Genomic DNA, 11,256 nt, shown 5'->3' with positions numbered 1-11,256 from the left:
CTATGTTAGGGTGCACATATGGCTCCATCGAAGAGGGAGCCGTAACCTCTGTATCACCAATATTAGTAGCCTCGACGTCACTTGTCTCGGCCTCAACAATAATAGGGAGCACACATGTCTCGACCACCTCAACAGTAATATGGGTCGCAATCTGTCTCGTCCGCCTCATCTCGATCAACAACAACCTGAATCGGCACCTCCTCAGCAATAATAACCTCATCAACTTGCTTATATGCATCATCTCTAGGATGCTCGTCACCTCTAACCGCTTAGGGCCGGATGCTATGGGGTATGCGGAAGAACTATGCAGTCAGCTGTTTCCGGTGAGAACCGGTTGGAGCCACTCTCCTCGCTTGTAGTTGCGAAGACTCTGCCTCAACTGTCCTAGCACGTATCCTGCCTCTCTATCTGTGATCTTGGAAGCAATTGTTCCGTTCTTATCCTCGTTCTTCACTAAAAAATGGAAAGAATTCATAAAATCAATTACCTACCAGCATTTTCAAAATTTCTGATACTATTTTAAAATTTGAACTACCGACATTTTCAAAATTTCATGTATAAGTGTATGAGTGAATACCGACAATGTTGAAATCCCCAGTAAAAGCTAATTCATTTATAACGATATTTTCAAAATTCACAGTACAAATACAATAGGTTTTACTAGAAATGTCAAAATTTCTGATAGAAACTCATGAAATTTATGATTTTTACCGAATATTTTAACATTTCTAGTAAAACAAATGAAACTTTAAAACATACTTACTTTCGATGAAATTTATGGCACGATCTACAAAATTTCCGGTATCACTTAGGGGATTTTGTTAAGTGCGCAAATTTTGAGCCAATTTGAAAAATGGTTTTAAACTTGCAAATAATAATATAGTCAATTCACTCAAAGTGTGAGGGTGTCAGATATAAGCTTGTGGTGGCATGTTAAATTCTCTCATGAGTGGGATGAGTAACCCACAAACATAATCCCAAACCCAATATACTTGTCTTTGGAGCATTTAACCTGTCACCCCCATTTAAACTTGGCACCCCCACAAACACACTGAATTGACTATATTAACCTTGCAAAATTTTCAAAATTTTCTCGAAATTCACTGAGAATTTGCGCAAATTTCAAAAACTCTAGAGCGATATCAGAAATTTCAAAAAGTCTGATACAAACAATCCTTTAGATTTTTACCCGAAATTTCAGAAATCCCACTATTTTTGCATGCATGTTTACCGGGAACTACATAATTTCCAGTAGTTCAAAAAATTGGAATTGTATCGAGAATTTCAGAATTTTCGGTAATTAAATTTATAAAATTATACGGGAAATTTCAGAATTTCCGGTGATATGTAGGAAATTTCAAAATTTCTTGTAGTTCACTGATTTTTTGTGTTTTTCATTTTGCTATGAAGACCAGGGGAAAGACGGAACCACTGCAGGAATGGCCATAAATATAGTGGATGTCCGGGCTAGAGCTGCTGAGGCAAAGTCTTCCCAGCTACGGGCCGGATGGGTAGTTCCAACCGGTTCACACTAGAAACAGTTGTCTGAGCAGGTGCATTTTCGCGCACCCCATTAGCACACGACGCCGAGCGGAACCATTGCAGGAAGGGCCACAAATAGAGTGGATGTCTGGGCTAGGGCTGTTGAGGCAAAGTCTTCCTAGCTATGGGCCGGATGGGTAGTTCCAACCGGTTCATACTAGAAACAGTTGTCTGAGTAGGTGCATTTCCGTGCACCCCGTAGCACACGATGCCGAGCGGTAAGATTAGAAGAGAAACCCAAAAATGATGTTGAGGTTGTTCATGCTCAGGAGATGCAGGGTCTGGCTGTTATTGGCCTAATTGTGGTGGTCGAGACAGATGTGATACCTATTGCTGATGAGGTGACCGAGGCAGGTGCTCATATTTCTGATGATGTGGCTGATGAGATGGACGAGATAAATTCCGTGTTGTTGATGAGATGGATGCCACAAATTCGGTCCTTATTGCTAAGGAGGCTACAACTATTGTGATATAAAGGTTACAACTCCTGCTTCGACAGAGCCATTTGTGCACACTAATGGAGAGTATGATGACCATGTGGCATACCGAGTATGGCAGAGACATCCAAGTGGTGTTGCAGAGTATATGAAGATGCTTGATGCACTAACATCAGATGATGTCATATAGACACCATACACAGATCACAGAGTCCACTGTGAGTTTGATGAGTCTTCTTTATTTTCTGGTTATTTCTGGTTATATGCGGCTTGATTAAATATGACTCGTAGTGTGATGATTGTTGCTTTGAGTGGTACCTCATTGTATCACACCATCGCATCATCCCACCTATTAAGCATACAAATGATTTTATGCCTTCCGATACTAGGGTACCTGCCAATGACGTGCCACCCCCGCCACCTCCACCTGATGTCGATGACCAACAACGTTTGCAGATGATCGTTTTTATTATGAATAACCTCATGGATTTGGTAAACACAGATGGTGAGATTTTTACCGGATTATCGCGGGCAGAACATATAGCCCATGGGGAACCTATTTAGTTATTTGATTTTTCAGTTGTATTATTTGTATATTTTGTGACTCAGATTACTTAGCATTGTACCGTTTATTACATAATATTTAGCCGATTACATGTTTTAATGATGAACATAACTTAAGACATTACAACTAACATAAATAAACAATAAGGAAACATGAAAACCTAGACACTACCAAAAATTTTGATTGTACCTGAAATTTTGAATTATCTATTAAAAAATTTGTACGCACATATGAATCCAACTTTGAATCCAACTTTGAGCAAAGGCACTTTTGGAATTACTACCTCCATTTTTTTTATTATAAATCGTTTTGGACTCTTCACACAGATTAAGAAAAGTAATGGTTGATGTATGAAAATGAGAAATTATGAATGTTTTTTACAAAAAAAATCTTCATTAATAATATGGGAAAGATAAATTTACATAATTGAAAAGAGAAATAATAATAAATTTTTAAAGATATAAAATGAAAGATAACATTAATTATTCATTAATAATGTAAAACGACTCATATCATGATACGATTTTTTTCCTTCATAACAACTTATAATAAAAAAAATAGAGAAAATATCAAATAAAGTGGATGTAACATATATAAATGAGAGGGTGAAAGGTTAAATCCTGAAGATTTTTTTGAAGTGGCCTCATTCACCAAAGCAAAAAATAAGAATAAAAAGTTTTGAGAAAAAAAACTTCTTTTACTCTTAAAACATTTATAAAAAAAAACTAAATCAGCTTTTATTCAAGCAAGAAAACCCTAAATCAACCAATTTGGGATCATATTGAACTTGCCGGAAAACGCAATCGGGGTTGATCCGTCACCTGCCAAAGACAGTGAGAAAGTACGTTCAGGTTTTCTTTTCTCACTCTCTCTGTAACTAAGATCCAATTTTCGCTCCTCTTTCGTGTAGCGCGCGAGGGACTTGCGTCCTTGCAAAAGGCATCGCACCATAGAATCCCAGCGTAATCCATAACATTGGTTCAACCATTGATCCAATGCCTTCACGGAATCATAAACCGGTTTAATTTTTATGACATTTTGTAGAAATTGAAACTGTGCATGCATTTTAGAACTTTTGATTATCTATAGTTTTGCTCATGTTTTACTTGAAGCATTTTTTTGGTTACATAATCTATGAAGCAGATACACAATCACAGTCACGAACATGTTTGCACGGGTAATAATTCTAGAAAAGTGATGTAATTGAATGTAAGTGTATGACATATCTGAACATGACACGCAACATTGGCATTGACACGTCGACACAAGTAGTAATTTGAGATATTGGAAGTCATTGAGTACTGGTGTTCATGGTTTTAAATTGCGGTCATTGTCATTGTGGTTGCTGCGATGCACATTGCGGCTGTGGGGTGTTGCGATTGTGGTCATTGCGGTTGCTACGATGCATAGTGTGGCCATTGTGGCGTGAATTTTGATTGAGAAGAGTTTGTAATACACCGTTGAAAAACACTTAATATTAAGATTTTTGGAAGAAAATTGAGTTTTGGGGTTCTAAATTTTAAGTTTTGACGAAATTACATGAAGAAGCGTGAAGTTGCTTGATGCGGTTAATAATGTGGAAGGATGCGTGATTTCAAATCACACCGCAATTGCGGTCCGATGCAATTGCGGAGACTATCACATTAGGAGTATTGCGGCCGCACCGCAATTTAAAACCATGCCAGTGTTAATGGCTTACACTGGATACACATTCAATTTGAAGTGTTATATAGGACTTCGAGTACTAATTTCGCATCTTTTTCAGGTCTGGCTTATATCTTAGATGATTTAAGCAACCAAGTCTTTCTGTGGCTTAAGACAAGAGAGGTTTACTGTCATTATTTGGCAAAAATGGCAGAAATCCTTAGCTACACTGCTTGCAGACAATTATCTCAAATGTTCGTTGCAGTTATCTTCTTTCACGTTTCAGAATATTTTCTAGCTGCCTTCATTCATGGGAAATCGAGTGTAACTCTGAAGTCTCTTTTGATTAGCAAACACTATCTTTTAGCAATGATATTTTCATTGCTAGAATATTTAATCGAGGTTACATTCTTTCCTGAGCTAAAGGAATATTGGGTTATCAGTGATTTAGGGTTAGTGTTTGTTGTTATAGGGGAAATTATAAGGAAAATGGCAATAATAACTGCAGGGCAATCGTTTACTCATATGATTAGGGTTCGTCCTGATGAACGTCACCAATTGGTTACACATGGTATTTATAAATTTATTCGCCATCCAGGGTACTGTGGTTTCTTCATCTGGTCTATTAGCACTCAAATAATGCTCTGTAATCCTTTATCAACTATTGGATTCACAGTTGTTGTCTGGAAGTTTTTCAATAGTAGGATACCGTATGAGGAATACTTTTTGAGACAGTTTTTCGGAATGCAGTATGTTGAATATGCCCAACAAGTTGTGTCTGGGGTGCCATTTGTAAATTGAAGATGCATCAGTTCTTTGAGCTGAACCATATACATTGCCATTTGTATTGGAATGGAATATTCATTGCAAAGTAACTGTTGAAGTTTTAAGTTTGGACCCATTTTTCCTCAAATGGCTGTTTCGTGTTGCTAGAGATATGAAGTGTTTCTTTCATTACATGCAGCACTGTTGGATTCGGCGTCTGGATAAGAAAACCACTGTCGAGCTATGGTGGTTAAGATTAAATTTCAGGGTCTTGATTAGATTGTTACAGGTTACTGATAGTGAGCCTGCTGATTTTACTTCTGTCAGGGGTTGCTTCTGCTCTGTCATATTTTAACCAATTAAATTTAGCTTTGTTACTATCCAACTAGTGTTCTGTTTGTGTTTGAGTACACAAATATGTGTTTTTTCTGATGTAATCTTGGAACTCCTGTAAAACTATCATAGCTTATTCTAGAAGAAATTTTTTGCCACAATATGAGTAATAGAAAGTCACAATATTATGCAGAACCATTACATTAACTAAACATCAATATTGTAGTATATTCAAGTAGATTATAAGAATTTTCCATCAAAAAAGTAGATTATAAGAATTAAGTGTTAACAAAATTGATTTTAAATACTGTGAGACTACAGCTGCTATAAAACCAGTGAGGGGCCAAAATCGAACCTATCTTCTGTACTGATACTGTATAATGTTGTTATTTGTTATTTCGACTTTGCCATTTTGTATGATTATAACGAGGAACAGTAGTATTTACATACTATAATAGGTCATTAGACTACTATATAATATGCATTTAATATGTTAACTATGATTTCTATTTTGCCATTGAGTAGACAGTTTCTAGTATATAGAATATTCTCCCTATTGTAATGGTTTATGCATGTAATATAGATAATTTTACCCTTCCATTCATCCTTACAATTTTTCAAAAATATCCATTGTTCTAGAAAGTATTTTTTTAATCGGATTATTTTCAATCAAGTTTTGCAAGTATAAGTTAATTTGCATTTATGTACTAATAATGTTTATCAGATAATTTAATTTGATAGTTTAATTTTTATCAGATAATTTAATTTGCATTTATGTACTAATAATATTTGCAAGTACGGAGTATAGACTAATAATGTTTATCAGATAATTTAATTTGCATTTTAGTTATTCAGCGTTATATGCTTTCACCGGATATATATATATATATATATATATATATATATATATATATATATATATATATATATATATATATATATATATATATATATATATATATATATATATATATATGGGTAGATAACACTACATTCTCAACTATAAAAATTTAATATACGAAGAAAGGGTAATAAGATATATTAAGGAGGTTGAAATCAGGGATTGTCGTTATTACTTGATTAGATACCGAAATAAGGAAGACAGGGAGAAGCAACAAAATATATTTGATTATGATAAAGGTGGCATGTAAAAAAAGTGTATAGTGCAACCCATAGTGCTGCTAAAAATGTGATTTCCATTCAAAATCAGGTCAACACCATCTAAAGATTGTTCATGATGGAAGATTGATGTACGTAGATTTCACAACTATGATTTATCAGATAAAATTGAAGTTTATATGCTTGTTGGATGACTAAGTCCGGATTAACAGAAACATGTTGTTGATCTGACAAAGCGTCATGCTTCACCTAATCAGATACTTTTGTTGTTGTAAGAGTGGATTCTGAGAATGTCAATCAAATTCGTAATATATATATATATATATATATATATATATATATATATATATATATATATATATATATATATATATATATATATTATATATATATATATAATAAAAAAGAGTATGCAAAAAAGAGAGACTAGAGGTCCTAGATCTGAGATAGAATATTTGTTTAAGATAATAGAGGATGCATATTATGTTTATTGGAGAAGAAGAATAGATGATTCACTTGTTCAGAGAGATATTTTTTGGGTCCATCCAAATTCAGTCAAGTTGTTGAATATATTTTCTATTGTGTTGATTATGGATAACACATACAAGAAACAAATGCAGACGTCTGTTTAAAATTGTTGGTATGATGTCAACTGAATTGATATTTTCTGTTGCTTTTATTATATGAAAGCTAAGCAGATTAAGAATTTTTGTTGGGTATTGGATAAGCTGAAACAATTATTTATTAAGCAATGGTTATGTTCACAAGTGATTTAGACCGATAAAGATTTTATTTGATAAAAGCAATTGAAGTTGTATTTCTAAATAGTGTTAATTTGCTTTATCGACTTCACATAAACAAAAGTTTTGGTTCAAAATGAAAGCAATACGTTGTGAATGATATGCAAGATACGATAGACACACTATGGACAAATCTTATGGACTAGCGATGAGCTGGAGTACAATCAACTTTTGTATCAACTTGAACAAGCATGTGTTGTTTATAATAAATTTATGGATTGTGTGAAAGACACATGGTTGACTCTTCATAGTCATAAATTTATTGGGGCATGGATCAATTCAGTGTTGCGTTTGAGAAATACCACGATAAATAGGTATGATTATCAAATATTTAAAGTTGGTATTGCTTTGAATTTATGTTTATGTGATGATATTTATTTCTCATTTTAGAATTGAGTATGCTCATTTGAAATTAAAGTAGATGTTAGAGATCAGTATAGGTGACTTGTACAAATGTTGGTAGAGTGTGAGTAACAATATGAAGTTACAATTGAGCAACATTAAACCTTCTTTTAAGAAGAGTTTTTATGAAGTTTAGCTCGCGCACACACACACTATTTCATTTTATGAGAAATTGCATAGGTTGATATCAAGGGCTGCTTTGGGAAACATTGTTGAAGAGTTTTAGATAGTTAAGTATGTTGGAACATACATCCAAACTTATGGGTGCACTCTTAGAACGTTATATGGGTTATCGTGATATATATATATATATATATATATATATATATATATATATATATATATATATTATGGAAGGTAAACAATAGGTAGACAGAGAAGACAGATCAGAGGTAGACATGTGGAGAAGGTTAATGTCACTAAATGTTGTAGTAAAAAGAGCATTCAAAAGTATGGTGTCTGAAGACAGATCAGAGGTAGACATGTGGAGAAGGGCTGATTTTGTTCATATCCATTGGAGAAAATTAAACATGGAAGGTAAACAATAGGTAGACAGAGAAGACAGATCAGAGGTAGACATGTGGAGAAGGTTAATGTCACTAAATGTTATAGTAAAAAGAGCATTTAAAAGTATGGTGTCTGAAATTGCTTACTCTAATATGAGTACATTGTGCCCACTGCCTAAAAAATAAAAAAATGGAGAATGAGTGAAGAAGAAAGAAAATAAGCCTATGGGATATGATGTGCATCGGGACCCATCATATCATGAGCGTGTTGACCAAGCATACTCTGATTGTCAAAGAAAATCAAAGAGGCCATGTAAACAACTATTGCAATCTTCTCATAAGTAATCATCTCATGAGCAATTCATGATTCAACTTCTTGAACATATTTAACCATATATTGATGACATAGTTGATGTTGAAGCTTATGGAAATTATGGCTTTAAAGCCATTACATCAATCTATAGATATCGTGAGGATGGTTGCTCCTTGTTATGTCGAGACTTTAATAATAAAATAAGAGTTAGATAAAGTTTCTATGAGAAGTTATTCGGATAACACTTACAATAAGTGAGAGAATCTTTGAAGATGTCATGCTTGGTTCCTCACCTACAAGAAAAATGGATGACAATACTATATATGAGTTATTTGATTGAAAATCGATATAATGTCATTCTTGTCAATTTAGGATATCCTAGTCTGACTTTCTTTCCTATGACGACTTCACATTCACATGTGGTCTCCATTTATTGCATTGGTTTTGTCAACTAAAATAATTGGATTTAGGTAGTTATAAATACTTACTTTTGTTAAAATAATTACGTACTTTTTTTCAAAATTATAATTTAGATATTAGTTTTTTAATCATGTAAAAATGAAGCAAGGATTTCTGTTGATTGAAATCACATTGGATTGGAATAATTTACGTTTTTTGGATGCAACATCTTGGATGTTAGAATTTGCTGGATGGCTACAACATTGACAACAACTTACATTTGTTTGGACAAATATTGTTAGCTTAGAATAGTTTTATGTATGTTACGTTTTGTTAGATAATATTGACGTTATATTAGATGTTATTGACATATAATACATAAGTTCAAAATTAATGTATCAAAATAAGTCTCAAAATAATAATGCATAATATCAATAATACTTAAACATCTAATATAATGGTTTGATCTGAGTTAAGTGTAATGCTCGAAATCAGTATCTAAACTTGGGGTCGTCTTTATCAGTATTTACTTGCTAGATATGACATTGAAGTGAGCCAACAATTGTTGATAACCTCAAATCTAAAGGTCGTGCATCATATACGGTAATAGGCACGACTTTTTGCTCATCCTAGAGGGGAGGTATCAAATGAGGATGTGGTACCCTATAACACCATTGTATGTATTCATAATCAACCTCATGTAAAGTGATAGACAAAAATATCAGACCAACCACCTCTTGAGCTCTAGAATGGTAACAAATCCACTTAACATCCCTATTGTTTTGGACCGGCCAAAGGCCTAAATGACCAATGTCCGATCCATATCAAATCCATTCCACTTGACCTAAAGTATAAAATCATTTCTGACGCTAAAGAGCGAGGTACAATATATGATCTCCATTTTCGCTATACTCATTTTGAATCTTGAACTGACTTGGGTGTTGGAGTGCTAACGATGCAACTCCACCCCATGTCACTGTAAAGGAGATCGGAGCCACCATTCAAGATTATTAGTTTTACAACTGCATCCATTTCTGGTTCCCGAATGAAATAGTGACACCGACTATGGGAAACGACATATGATTCGCGCTAATTTTCAGCTTTAGGCCAATCTTGATCTGAAATCAAATTTGTAACCGCAGCAGGAGAAATAGAGACAGTAACTCTGGTAGTTATGTCTAAAATTTTCAAAATTCATCCCTTGAATCAACCGTTCACCGAGTACCACTGATTGATGAATTTTGTGATATTGCATCATCTAGCACCTATCCTTCATCAAATCACTTTATACTCGTAACCAATGCGAAAATTCAACGAAGAAAAGATCGATGGGAATCAGGATTTCTATATCGCGATAAGATCCATGGAATTCCAAACATTAATCTTCCTATGATTCTTGCGGTCACTATAATTAATCGCAATCTAATCGGATTCCTCGTGGACAACAGAAGTTTGTGTAACGCCCTCTACTCATATATGATGGATCTAATAAGTATCAAGCAAGTGGATATGAATCTGTATTATGGAGAATATCTATTAGCATTCAATGATTTTATCACTTATCCTCAAGGAATTATGGATGTGATAGTGACTGTTGGAAAAGGAGCTTGCGAAATAAGAGTAATCCTCAATTTTCTTAAAATATTATGCTAGAGCGCCTCTAGAGGTACCCTAGGGAGATCCTTCCTAGTGATTCTAGATGCAGTGGCATCCATGGTTCACCTGAAGGTGACTCTTCACGACGGGGAAGGAATGTTGGTCTCAGTAACTTCCGAAATAGGTGAAGTGAGACAGATTAAGGAAATCATCCAAAAGGACCCTTTGGCATCGGCTATGGCCTCAGAAGTAGAAGCAGAAGAAGAGGGAGATTCGGGGAATCCTGGTGTATTTGACCTAGATGATCGTGAAGACGAGGTTTAGTCAGTGCCAGATGGTGATTTCGAGTCCGTCCAGCTCGGAGAAGCCCGACCAAGTTAGTTAAAGTACGCATAAGACTTACTTTAGAAGTAAGAGCAACACTGATTTAATTCCTACAGGATAAAGCCGAACTTTTCACTATAACCCCACATGATACGCCCAAGATTGATCCGATTATAGCGTGCCACTGGATGATTGTGAACGCTAGCGTCCGTTACGTCTCCCACCGTCAAAGAAGGGAATCTCCAAAAAAATCTGATGCCACAGCTAGCACTATTAAGGGCTTATTGGATGCCCATTTTGTTTTAGAATCCAAGTATACATAGTAGTTATCTAATGTTGTGTTGGTAAATAAGGTCCTGGGGAAATGGAGTATGCGAGTTAATTATACGGATCTTAATAGGGTCTTCCCAAAAGATTCTTACTTGCTCCTAAACATTGATAAACTAGTGAATAATTTAGCGGGATATCAATTACTTTTGTTTATGGTCGCCTATTCAAGATATAATCAGGT

At 34.6% G+C, this 11,256-nt stretch overlaps 1 protein-coding gene across 2 annotated transcripts; it reads left to right on the top strand.

Annotated features, from left to right (window-relative positions):
• Positions 1–3,208: 3,208 nt before the first annotated feature.
• On the top strand, positions 3,209–5,447 carry LOC127133235 (protein-S-isoprenylcysteine O-methyltransferase A). Of its 2 annotated transcripts, none has more exons than XM_051061725.1 (2): positions 3,209–3,395; positions 4,310–5,447. In XM_051061725.1, exon 2 carries the CDS (start codon positions 4,396–4,398, stop codon positions 4,987–4,989), a length of 594 nt encoding a protein of 197 aa, XP_050917682.1. In that variant the 5' UTR covers positions 3,209–3,395; positions 4,310–4,395; the 3' UTR covers positions 4,990–5,447. The 2 variants fall into 2 exon arrangements, with proteins under 2 accessions (XP_050917682.1, XP_050917681.1); XM_051061724.1 differs by having other exon boundaries at positions 3,214–3,385.
• Positions 5,448–11,256: the final 5,809 nt, after the last annotated feature.

The sequence above is a fragment of the Lathyrus oleraceus genome, chromosome 1, assembly GCF_024323335.1.
Source record: "Lathyrus oleraceus cultivar Zhongwan6 chromosome 1, CAAS_Psat_ZW6_1.0, whole genome shotgun sequence".
NCBI lineage: Eukaryota > Viridiplantae > Streptophyta > Magnoliopsida > Fabales > Fabaceae > Lathyrus > Lathyrus oleraceus.
Note: the sequence above shows the minus strand (reverse complement) of the source record. Positions and strands in the feature narration are given on the sequence as shown.